The sequence below is a fragment of the Lepisma saccharinum genome, chromosome 1 (assembly GCF_977018435.1).
Source record: "Lepisma saccharinum chromosome 1, izLepSacc3.1, whole genome shotgun sequence".
Lineage (NCBI taxonomy): Eukaryota > Metazoa > Arthropoda > Insecta > Zygentoma > Lepismatidae > Lepisma > Lepisma saccharinum.
The window spans coordinates 61,304,400-61,318,021 of NC_139229.1; the positions used below are offsets into that span (position 1 = coordinate 61,304,400).

The following is a 13,622-nucleotide window of genomic DNA, read 5'->3' on the forward strand; positions in this document are numbered from 1 at the left end:
TCTTCCATCGCTTTGCCTAATTTCTGCCATGACGATGAACGTTGATTATATTAAACGGGTGAAGAGTGGTTGCAAAAAAAAACACTCATGCAAAGACCAGGGCTCGAGCCCGGATCCTTCAGTAACTAGATCGTGAGATGGGGAAATTAAGGAAATCAAGCAATTTTTGAAAAAACGTTAATCATAAATAAAGCTGGTATTTCAAAAATTTGATTGAAAATTACTACTCAGGAAAAAAGCAGTTTGCTTTACCGATACCCACGTATCCGAATGGTTACCGCCTTCCACACATGTTTGTCGTCGGCCGACCTCCGTGGGGGAGTGCAAGTGGTCCCGGATCTGTACCCGATGGAGGTACATAGTGGTTCGGATCCCACATTAAACTATAGGTCTAGTCCCGATTAGTCTTTCTGTGTATAAAATGGACTTAAAACGTCAAATCAACCAACCGTGGGGGAGTGGTTACCACAGCGCGCTACAACACCAGGAGTTCCGGGTTCGAACCCCTACCTGGACATGGGTGTTCTTTGTGTTTGTCCCTTCATTAATTTTGTCGTATCATCTTCGCGATTAACCAAATGTATCAAGAAAGCGATTCAAATCAAATCATTCATTGATTGATTGTTTGATTTCGTTTATTTTACTTCGCTCTCCGCCATATACGATACTATACGATACGATAAAATTGATGAAGGGACACACAAAGATCACCCATTGCCAAGCCGAGATTCAAACCCGGCATCTCTGGCTCAGTAGTCAAATCAAATGGTTTTTGATTTTCGAAAGTGGGTGGAAGTTATGTGTACAATTTAATGTAGTCATTCATATAGTGCAGGAGGCCTTAGAAAGATCGCTTCGCGGGCTTACAGCAGACGACAATATGGGGGTGTGTCTGCGAGAACCAATCAGGTCCGCGAATGAGCGAGCCCGGTTGCCACAGTTAGCTCGCTGCACCCTTCTGGAAGGGTGAGTCAGGGTGAGTGACCTCTGCCTCTTGCTACCTCGGCCTGTTTGTTCGGCTGAGGATAACTTTGCAATTTTTTCCGTGTTTGACGTTCTTCTTTTAGGAATACTGGGCCCTAAAGGGGGGGGGGGGTTATGAGCCGTTGGGCACGCCACTCATTGCTACTCCAAGTGTCGACGTCACCGCACGTCACTGCCCTAGCCCCTAAAGACCTGTACACTAGGAAGATTGTACAATCCCCAATCTGTCAGTGTGGTGCAACTGAAGGAACACCTGATCATATTATATTTGAATGTCATCTTAATGTAACTACGCGTGATTATTTCTTTAGAGACCTAAAAGAAGCAGGATATAATGTCCCATACGCCTTGTCAACACTTTTGAGGAACCCAACGAATGTACTTAACAACTATATTGTGAGAGAAAATATTATATTATAAATTTAGGAAATTGTAAAATTATAAAATGTAAAACAAATGTAGCAGCAAAGCTACAACCAAATATACATTTATAAAAAAAAAAATGTTTGCGAGTGGCCTTTCATCATGTCATCTCTCATCCCCATCTTCTCAAATTAGCCAAAAAGTGGCAGAAAAAGCGAAGTAAGAGGAAGCAACGGAATTGGCATATACCCGAAGCTCTGGGGTTACCGATGAAACGTCAAATGTTGATGCAACTGACAGAAGAGAAATGAAACATTTTTGGGAGTGATATCTTGTGCTCAGCTGTGACTTTTTTTAAATACATGAATAGTGCAACACTGCGGCATATTACGTTAACTCCCCCCCTCCACTTTTTGACTGATCATGCGGAAAAACAGCTGTGGCTTGTATTTTGCATAAGTGAAGTGACAACCTGTATCAACCGTATACAAGTGCCCTACTGTCATTTCTTCGTAAATATACACCTTCATTCACAACAAAATGATTGTATTTGAAGTACATTTTCTAGGAGTCAACGTCATCACGGTATGTTCACGTGCATCCTCGCCACTTACGAGACATACAACCCATTTGGATGATAATAGGATGATAGATCTATATTCGGCTCAAGGACAATGTTTACATTCCAAGCACGAAGTAGGTGAAAACACGTGATATACGTGAATGATAAAATTGGATAAGATAAAAAGTGCTCGTGTAAATGGACGAACATAGTGAAACTCGTTTGTGCGTTTATCATTCGTAGAAGAGATCCGACACTTGTTAGAATGGCTACTAGATGGGGAATAGTAAGTGCTGGAAAAATCAGCCATGATTTTGTTGCAGCACTGAGTACGGTTACGGATCATACAGCTGTGGCAATTGCAGCAAGGAGCCTGGAAAAAGCACAAGAATTCGCCACGAGACACAGTATTCCAACGGCATACGGCTCGTATGAAGAATTGGCAAAGGATTCGAACATAGGTATGTTTCTTTCTCATAGAGCCTATTGTGCTTCATAGATGGTGATGGAAGTGTCATGAAATTTTAATGAAGTTCTCCAACATTCTAGAAATTGCGTACATACGTTATACATCTGTCCAGGCTTCATTTTCGACTTTCTTTGAGATTCTTATTGACTAATTTTCGGAAATAACCCTTAATATATTAAGTTATCACTAACATTGGTATAAATTGAGAATACCGGAAGTATCTCCGATTGCTTTCAAATTCGGCAGGTAGATACTTCCGGTATTCTCAATATGCTCCCTAACATTTTCAAAGTGGTGCTCATAGTGAAAAACTATTTTGATACTGCCCTCTAAATTTTTGAAAATTTGTCTTTAGCTTTAGAGAGAATTTTTGGGGGTTCAAAATTTCATAAACTTGCAGGTTTCTAAGCAAATTTGGTAACAGTAGTATAAGCCGGAGACACATTAAACTCGTTTGTTTTCATTTAAAAATCATTGCTACTTACCTCATATGCATAGCGGAAGATTTTTCAAGCTGGGGATCACTTTTTTTTCCATGAAAAAAGCGTTATTTTTAACATTATAATCATTTATTGGTCGTTGCTAATTCGGCGCGTAAATTTTGACTCACGTTGTCTATCGTCAGCTGATATGCAGTGTTTCAAAACTTATGAACCGATAAATGCCGCACAAACTATTCACAAAAGGTTTTTAAGCGAAAATTGAGGCTAGGTTCTACTTTATGCCCTTATCTGCATGGTGATTGCTTCTTTGCGTTCGCGGTGCGCGATCGTGGTGCGGCACCCGGCATCTCTTCGGGTAAGTGCCTTTTTCTTTTTACACTTTCTGTTCACGATAGCCCCACTATCCATTCACGAGGTCGAGGTATACCTACGAGGTTAGGTTAGGCCTGTTAAGTTAGGTTCCATTAGCACTCATTTCACCCCTAAATATGTGCTTCATCATCTAAAAAAATCCTCAGTATGTTCAATTGCGCATCTCTTCGGGTAAGTACCTTTTTCTTTTTACACTTTCTTTTCACGATAGCCCCACTATCCATTCATGGGGTCGAGGTATGCCTACGAGGTTAGGTTAGGCCTGTTAGGTTAGGTTCCGTTAGCACTCATTTCACCCCTAAATATGTGCTTCATCATCTAAAAAATTCCTCAGTACGTCCAATTGCGCATATCCGGACAACATCGGTTTTTCTCGATTTACTCCTTTTGCTCGCTTTGGGATTTACGTTGTTGAATTCCTTATAAAATAAGCTTTCCAACGATATATGACACGTATTCCTTAGGTAGAGTCTTACCTTACATTGGGAAGAAAAAAACCGCTCACACGCCATCTTGTCAAACTTCCGCGTGGTTGCTACACTGTGAGGGGGTTACATAACCGAATGCATGGAACATTTAATTCACGTAGTCGGCGGTAATGGCGGCACGAGCAATCGTGCAACGGAGAAGCATGATTGACGAAAAATACCTTATTTACAGGCAAAATACGTTGCACGATTCTAAAAAACAATTTCCCCGGCTTCAGAACGTCCCCAAGAACGCAATTCCGTAAGTACTTTCTCGTCTTTTCTCCTGTAAATTTTAAGAAATCCGTCTCCGGCTTATACTACTGTTACCGCAAATTTTATACCCATGTGTTATCTAAACCAAATTTTCAAGAATATTAAAAATGTAGATATTTTTGTAAAGACTACAGGTGAAAATTTACAGTAGTAACTCCACCGGAAGTACCTGCCGCCATTTTGAAAATCACGTCATCATTCCAAACTTGCATCATAACCAATCAAAAACGAACCGCCATATTGAAAATACAAAATTAACAATTTCCGAACACAAAAACGATTTACGCCTTTTAACACACAGTAAAATCAAATTGGAACCACACCAGTAAACACGAGGAGGAATCACGCCAATAAACTCAAGGAAGAAATGCGCCTTAAAAATGAAAATGTAACCACGCCAGTAAACACGAGAGAAAAAGACGCCACTAAACACAAGGGGGAACGACAAAAAAATAAATGATTTACCCCTTTCAACACACAGTAAAATAAAATTGGAACCATACCAGTAAACACGAGGAGGAAACACGCCAATAAACACAAGGAAGAAATTCGAGTTAAAAATGAAAATGGAACCACACCAGTAAACACGAAAGAGAAAGACGCCACTAAACACAAGTTGGATAATGGCAGTAAACACAAAGGGGAACGACACCAGTAAACACAAGGGGGAACGACACCAGTAAACCCAAGGGGGAACGAGTAAACACAAGAATAAACCACTCCAATAAAATCTTTCAATTAAAAAATCTTCATTTATACTACTGTTGGGGGCTCCGCCCCCAAACCCCTGAACCAATCCAAATCAAAATCACTAAATCTAAATTTCTATGAGTACCCGAATTTAAAACTAAACGAAAACTAAAAAATTTACATTACAACCACAAATTACCTACTCCAAAATAAAAAGGAATCAAACTTACCTTACTAATCACAATTAGCTGGAACATAAACTGGTGAAAATTTACAGTAGTTTCACCAAATTCAACGTCCGCGGACGTAGAAGCCGAGGCCATACCAACATGACCCACAAGTAAAATACGCTCAACCGGCAACTGATAACAAACTACTACACAATCTGTGACTACACACCAAGCACTAGCTAATTGAACATCACCAGAGCCACCTACCATCAACTTACTAAAATAAACATACGCTCACTGACTTACCACATACAAACCACAACTTCCGGTGGATACACGGCAGTAAAGTTTAACCAGACTACATGAGGAAGAAATCTAGCAATTTTGAAGAAAATCTGAGGCGGTGCATTACATTTTTTTCTGTAATTTGATATGGAATGAGGTAACGGTTCTGATTGTTTTATTAGTTTTTTGAATTTCGGTATGACTTAAGATGACCGGACTCCCTCCGATTTTCTTCATAATTGACATACTTACTAATTGAGGCCTGCTAATGACAAATCTGAAGTTAAAATTTGTAGGGAACGTCTAGAAATTGCTAAATAATTGCGAACCATTAACGCTAGCCCCACGAACCATTGACGTGTGATTAGGTTAGTTTCGGTTAGTTTAGGCAAACATAGTTAAAATTTGGTGTCGTGGTAGTATCAGGATCTAGATCAGAATCTAGAAATTGCAAAATAATTGCAAACCAATTACGTGTGGTTAGGTTAGGCAAACATAGTTAAAATTTGGTGTTGTGGTAGTATAAGGAATGGGGCTGGGCATGAGTTTACAATACCGGACCACTCTCCAATTGCTATAAAATTTTGCCTACTTACTAATTTCGGTGTCCTGATGACGTATCTGTAGTTCATATTTGGCGTCATTTGTTAAAATTGTATATTTATGTGTATAACTTGTAAAATAACCTTGCGATTGACCACGGTCCATACACAGCAATTCAGAACCATCTTTCTTTTGCAATTCATTAACGGTGTTCCTTTACGCACAACAATCTGGCTACCTTTAATATTGACGTCAGATGAGGAATGCCTACGAGGGTAGGTTAGGCCTGTTAGGTTCGGTTTCATTAACATAAATACAAAGAAAAATTAATGTTTTCGCTAAGAGACACGTTACCTTGTTTTGCCTAACATGAAAAAGCTCTCGGAGCAATTTTACAATACAGGGAATTTCTCCATTTCGTTTGAAATTCGGCATACTCACTAATTTTGTCCCCCTAATCACGAATCTGCAGTCAAAATTTGGCACTCACACTTGGAAATAGCAAAATAATCTAAATTAAGTTCTTATTTCCACACCCTCGATTTCCAAATTTCCCGCCGATTCCGGGCTCCGCCCCTGGGGTAATTGACCTACCGCCCCCAACTGCTATCGCGGCCCGTCTCCGCTCCGGCTCCCCGCCTATATCTATAGAGTCCCTGTTAAAGGCATGTTAGAAATTGGCCGGATTCACCTGCCCCCAAATAATCGCCAAATTTATACGTGAGCACCAAATTGTAAGTGCAGATTCGTGATTACGAGGCCCAAATTAGTAAGTATCCCAAATTTTAAACAAATTGGATAAATTCCCTGTATTGTTAAATTATACCAAGCTCTCTCCCCGGGCCGTCAGAACACAATGTTGCGATAAGTGACACCCATTCGGGGAAAATGGCGTTTTCCGTGGAGCTGCTGTTCGTATGGTAGGGTTACGTTACGTTAAGAAAACATAGTTTTTTTCATTTTTTCTCGATTTCCATACTCGACCGCCGATTATTACATGCAGATTCGTGATTAGGAGTTCACAATTAGTGAGTAGGCGAAATTTCATAGAAATTGGAGAGTGGTCTGGTATTGTAAACTCGTTCCAAGGAATGGTACTAGTTAGATATAGCGAAAACACATTTAACTCGTTTATTTTCAAATTAATTTAATTTGTACTTAACTCATATGCATAGCGGAACATTTTTCAACTTGGGATTACTTTTTTCAATGAAAAAAGCGTTATTTTTAACATTATAAGTATTTTTTGGTCATTGCTAATTGGCAGCCAAATATTGACTCACGTTGTCTATCGTCAGCTGATATGCAGTGTTTCCAAACTTATGAACCTATAAATGCCGCACAAACAATTCACAAAAGGTTTTTAGGCAAAAATTGATCCACAAACCATTCAGGGAAGGTTAGGTTAGGCAAACATAGAAAATGGAATTGAAAAAAAAAACTGCTCACTCGTCATCTTGTAAAACTACCGTGTGGTTGCTACACTAACACTTATTAACCAAGAAATGATGTTTTTTAGGCTAAAATTGATCCACAAACCATTCATGGAAGGTTAGGTTAGGTTCAGTTAGGTTAGGCAAACATAGAAATTGAAATAGAAAACCCGCTCACACATCATCTTGTAAAACTACCACGTGGTTGCTACACTGACAGGGGGTTACATAATCGAACGCACGGAACATTTGATTCACGTTGTCGACAGTAATGGTGGCACGAGCTATCGTGCAACGGAGATACATGAATGTCGAAAACTACATTATTTACTGGCCGAATAAGTTGCATGAATGGAAAAAACACTATTCCCAGCTTCCAAAAGTCCACAGGAACTCAATTCCGTAAGTACTTTTCAGTCTTTTCTCCTGTAAGTTTGAGGATATGTGTTTTCGCTATATCTAACTGTTACCTAAGGAATATATATATTTCCTTGTGAAACAAAAAATGGACTGTTTCCATTCCGAAAACTAACGCCTTATTTTCGCTTATTTTGCAATTTCTAAACGTTCCCGACAACTTTTAACTTCAGATTATGCCAAATATGAAGAAAATCGGACAGGGGTCCGGTCATCTTAAGTCGTTCCTCAATTTCTCCTAGCAGAACGACTTATTATCATATAATTTTGGGAATCATTGTCACTCAAAATTTGAACCTTCCTCAAAGTAATGGGCATTATTGGAGTTCGATGAAAAGTTATTTATGTTGGTAGAAAACTTAAAAATTACCTTATAGAAGCATGCACTTTCCCCATGGACAAAACATTCTCTGTTGATAGTATCGACAGTAAGTATTGTAGACTTGTGGGAATGAATGTAGAATAATTTAGAACCTTTTTTAAGGAAGTATTTAAGAATAATATTTTAATGCTAAGAGAACTAAACCTCACCTGCATAACAACCACGAATGGCTGTTGGCAAGTTCAGAATTATGTGGAAATGAAACATGCAGTAAGCAAACGATAAAACAGTATGTGTTAACAGACGTAAATTGAAAATCGAACCATGTAGAAATTGCATACGTAGCATGATGAAATCACAATAAAACAAAAGGAACTTGTGCCTGGAATAATGTCTTTGTATTTCTCCACCCTCTCCATTGAGTATTTTTTTTTGTTTGAAGGACTATCTGCATGAGTAGGTTAGACAGGTTCAGTGTATTGATTGATTTATTTACTTTTCTTAGCTTTGATGCCACTTTTGGCTAATCGTTAGGATGAGTGATGATGAAATTGACAAAGTTTCACTCGCAAAGAACATCCATGCCAAGGCAGGGATTCAAATCTGGCATCCCTGGTGCTGTAGCATGATGTGATAACCCCATGGAGTTCGGCTTCAGTGTGATTGCCTTAAGTGTTTTGCACCTCATTCGCATTCATTCATAACATTCTTTAACCCCAAAAGACTATCTCAACAGTTAAAATTTTTTAAATGTGATGACTTCTGGAATGTACTCTTGGTTAGCGTGGTACACATGGTTTCTGTATTGCAAAGTTGAAGTTCACTATTTCCACGTTGTAGTTTTAATTGGTTTTCTGATTAATTTTGAAAGAACACTGCCTTTATAACAAAGGTTACAACATGGAGATAAAGGAAGTGGCCCTTGGAAATTAGTCTGAAAACCCAATTGAAATGTAGAAATAGGAAATTTGCTTATGCTATTGTGCAGTGTACTTTGCTGAAGAAAACTTTGGTAGTGCAGTTATTGTGCATTTCACAAACTGAAACCTTAACTTTCTGGTGGAATGTATGGTATGTACAGGTTGGCACAGTGCCAACTGACACATTTCGAATAGTCATAGGTAATATATGGAAACGGGGAAAAACAAGTGAAACCATTTGTAAATACAAGTATGCTATTTGATATTTACAAGATTAAGGTTACATGCTTATTTTTTTTAAAACTACACCGGGCAGGTAGTCTCTGTTTACGTCAATGCTGTTGCAAGTGTGTGTGTAAGTTGCCATACCCACGCCTCCGTATGTCCACATCAATAGCCACATTTCGTCAACAATGGCTTTTTTGTTTTAATAGTCATGAATGTTTCTTCAAATTTCTTCACCCAAGCCAATGTGGTATTCCGAGAGGGTACGTGTCCATGTCGATCAACTTTGAACTGTCATCTGAAGACACGCTGCATCCTGTCACAGACTTCATTTCGTAATAACTATGAACACGGTAACAGGTTGTTGCATTTTCCAATGCACCATTGCAACTGACTGTATGAAATGGCATCCCTACCATCCTCCTTCCTGACAGCCACTGCATTGGCGCAATATTCATATTTGAAATGTGCCAGTTGGCTTCATGCCATCCTGTATGTGTACCAGTACCACATGGCACTAACTATAGTAGAACCACAAACCAAAAAACCTGCGCAGACCTGTGACTTTTGTGCACTGCATGGAGGAGGGGGGGGGGGCAGAGTGGAGCATGCTTTCTTATGGCCTGAGCTGAACGGAAGAAGGGAAAGGTGCACGGATACTTTTCGCCGAAGGTTCTTTTCCTTGTGGTCGCTCTATAACATGTCATTCCTCCACACTACAAATGATATTTCACTCATTTTTGTTCATTTATATACATGTGACATACTTGAATTACAATGCGATAAGAGTATTTTTATTGTTTAATATATTTTTATTTTAAAGCATGGAAGTTAATGTTTGTTTTACTTTGGATGGAATGGTCAGGGTTAGGGGTGATAATGAGGTTGAGTGATGAGTGGATGATAATAATGAAGGGATACTACAGAGAACAGCAACACAAGATTCTGATTAAACACAGGAACAAAAGGAGAAGAAAACATACAAATGTCTAAATGGAATAATAGATTCACCAGAAATTCTGAGCAATTTATCTTTTCAAAAATCCAATTATGATACCAGAAGCAAACCTCTACTCAGCACCTCATTCAGTTTTACTATACACCAATGAACTGTATTGCAAGGGAAACAAACTCACTCCATGATCAAGTAGATGTGTTCTGATATAAGCTTCCGGAGTTCAAAAAACAAGTAGCTAACTATCGGTAGTATGTAACCATTGTCTTTTACAGTCTTTTTTTGCACTTATTTTTACTTCACGATATGAATTATTTGTCTAAAATGGTGAACAGAATGTGTTTAAGTAGAATGTGAAGCATGGATACATTAATTTGCAATGATAATATTGCATCCAAAATATACTCTAATATACCTCAATATCCATATCCCATAGTGAATATATTACATATAACAATCATTAGTTGAATTCTCTTGTCAGAAAAATAATGATAATTTATTGTTATACTTGTGTGGTGAATTTCTATTTCTTTCTTTTGCTTTCTACATACCAATAATTCTTTCCATTACTTTTATATAATGTGATTTTTTGACAGAGTATATTCTAGATTAGCATGTCAAATTCTGATAATTATATAAACCACAAATTTACTTGTATATGTGTGACATGTATATTTGTAGCTGTAACTTTTAAATGTAATTAGCAGAGACCTATAATTGGGCAGCTAAATGTCTGTTGGTCCCCCAAACTTGAATAAATAAAAACTTTGGTGGTGAGATCGAAGTTTATCACTTAATGTATGCAACCACAGAGTTTTGTTATTTCAGCAATGAAAGCACCTGATTTTTCGTCATTGTATTTGCAGATGTTGTGTACATAGGGGCCATAAACACACAGCATTTCCCACTTGCAAAAATGATGATAGAACATGGAAAGAATGTTATTTGTGAAAAACCACTATGTGTTAATGTGAGAGAAACAACAGAACTCGTGGAACTTGCTAGGAAGAAAGGTGTTTTCTTAATGGAGGTACAGTTTCTTGTATTACCTATGAAGTGTGTACTAGTGACAACCTAGGGCTATGTGACAACCACTTGTAGGGTGAGGAAAATGCCAAGTAGCATTATGGCCTTCATTTTTACTAAAATATTGTGTGTGGAAGCTGAGCTGATACCACTTTGAACTGATATCCATATTGATTCCCACGGATATCGATGGTTGAATATTGTAGCAATTAAAAAGTTGTTTATAATATTGATTGATTAATTTTATTGAGTGAATATTTCAAAAACTCAATATGCTGACCAAGGCAGAATTTATATTATTTTAAAACATAAACTAAATGTTACGTTTCAACCATCTGGCAAGGTCTTGTTCAGACTCTCTACTTCTTCACTCCCCTCCAGACAAAAGATTATTAGAAATTTGTTTATCTGGAACATTCCTTTCAAGGTGTTACAGCAGGTGGCCTTCTCCTGTCAACTGTTGTTTCACCTGACGAGCGATTTAGATAAACATTTCCTTTCATCTGGAACGTGGTTGGACTCCTTATCTCACGCTCTTTCTCCTTATTCTTTCTTTCTTCTTCTCTCCTCCTTTGCTCTTGACCTTTTCACTCTTTCTAACACCTTCTTCCATTCTTTGTTTACCTTCAGTCACCCATTCCAGTTCATTGTGTCTTCTTCCCCTCTTTTCTCTATTTCCTTGGCCTCCTTTCATTTCCTCACTAGTACTCCTTTCTCCCTTCCTATCTACTAAGCCTCATCCCACCCTATGTCATGTCCTGTTTCTCTCGTGTGCTTAAATATCGCATTTCTCTCTCTCTTAAGTCCTACATCATCCCTTTGTTCTTTCAACCTCTTTTTTGTTTCTCCAATGTATACACTCTGACATTCTTTACACTTCACTTCGTAGATAATCCCTTCCTCTTCCTCTTCTCTGTTTTCCTTTTCTTGTTTGCATTCCTCACTATTCTTAAGATGCTTCTTCCTCCATTCCTGTAAGTTTTAATGCCAGCTTTCCTATGCACTTTGCACATCTTTTCTGTGGTTTTCCCAGAAAAGATATGCAAAATGCCTAGGAAAGCGGGCGTTAAAACTTACAGGAAGGGAGGAAGAAGCATCTTAAGAATAGCGAAGAATGGAAACAAGAAAAAGGAAAACAGAAGAGGAAGGGATTATCTACGAAGTGAAGTGTAAAGAATGTCAGAGTGTACACATTGGAGAAACAAAAAAGAGGTTGAAAGAACATAGGGATGATGTAGGACTTAAGAGAGAGAGAAATGCGATATTTAAGCACACGAGAGAAACAGAACATGACATAGGGTGGGATGAGGCTAAGTAGATAGGAGGGGAGAAGAGAGTACTAGTGAGAAAATTGAAGGAGGCCAAGGAAATAGAGAAAAGAGGGGAAGAAGACACAATGAACTGGAATGGGGGACTGAAGATAAACAAAGAATGGAAGAAGGTGTTAGAAAGAGTGAAAAAGACAAGAGCGAAGGAGGAGAGATGAAGAAAGAAAGGATAATGAGAAAGAGCGTGACATAAGGAGTCCAACCATGTTCCAGATGAAAGGAAATGTTACACACACACATACATGTATCTTCCTGTTTTGTACGTTATTTCATTTGTATTTGGTACAGAGTCTGAAGAAGACCTTACTAGAAGGTTGAAACGTAACGTTTAGTTTATGCTTTTATATAAAATAAATTCTGTCTTGGTCAGCATATTGAGTTTTTGCTTATCATGGAAACCAGGCTTAATTGTGTTATCATTGAGTATTCCACTCCAGCTATAAGCATCAATTTATCAGTTTTGCATTGAACTGATAAAAAATTACATCAGAAAATAAAAATACCTGTTATGTAATCACAAGATAAAAATTTTTCACATAATATTAGTACAAAATCAATGAAGACTACAAATTTGGTATATTTTTCAGGATAATTAGATTTTTCGAAAGTTTTGCACTGCATTTTTGCAGACCCTGTGAAATATATCAAAATGCTGGAATGGTATTGTTAAATAAAACCCAACAAATACTTTCAGATACCGATACTAACCGATACATCAGCATTGGTTTCAGCTCAGCCCTAATATTAAAGGCTCTTTCTGTTACCTGTGGTGGTCCTTTTGTATTGCAGCAAGTCATTTTTATAGACACCACTTTTTCATGTTTTGTTAGTCTTGTGTAGCCAAAGAATCGATTGTTGTTGCTTTGTTGGTTCTTGTAATGAGTGTTTCCTGCATTTCAAATTTTTGTCAGTCTATATACTGGTGTCTACCAGTCAAGAAAAAAGGAAAGAAATCAACAGGTGCAAGTCAAGAAATTATACTTGTGGTCAAGAATTTTTAACTATCACAATGATTGATTTAGTGTATTTTATTTTGATTTTCTGCCACTTTGGGCTAATCACAAAGATGAGGATGATGGGTGGTAAGATGAGATGGATGAAGGGACGATCACAACATGAGCCCCACAGAGGATTATATTGTCTATGAGCCCAGATGCCAGAGCCTCACTAGTCTGCAAAATGATCATAATTTAAGCAGTGGAGCAAGTGATAGATAGTTGCTTTGCTTGATTGTTTTCCAGGTCTACACCTATCATATGCAAGCTTTCCCTAGCAGTTATTTATGAATATTTTGAAATCTGAAATTGTATTGAGTTGTGGTTAAGATTTGTTCAGCTTTGTTTCGTAAGAATTACATTAATCCATGTGTGAT

The 13,622-nt window shown here is 38.0% G+C and overlaps 1 protein-coding gene across 1 annotated transcript in view; it reads left to right on the plus strand.

The window, feature by feature from the left end:
- The first annotated feature begins 1,785 nt into the window (after positions 1–1,785).
- Positions 1,786–13,622, plus strand: part of LOC145995469 (trans-1,2-dihydrobenzene-1,2-diol dehydrogenase-like) — a 33,665-nt gene continuing 21,828 nt past the window's right edge. Inside the window, exons 1-2 of the mRNA XM_083131997.1 lie at positions 1,786–2,370; positions 10,763–10,926. Of these exons, the coding sequence (XP_082988123.1) occupies positions 2,175–2,370; positions 10,763–10,926 (360 nt within the window). The 5' untranslated portion in view covers positions 1,786–2,174. The remainder of the gene's footprint in view (positions 2,371–10,762; positions 10,927–13,622) is intronic.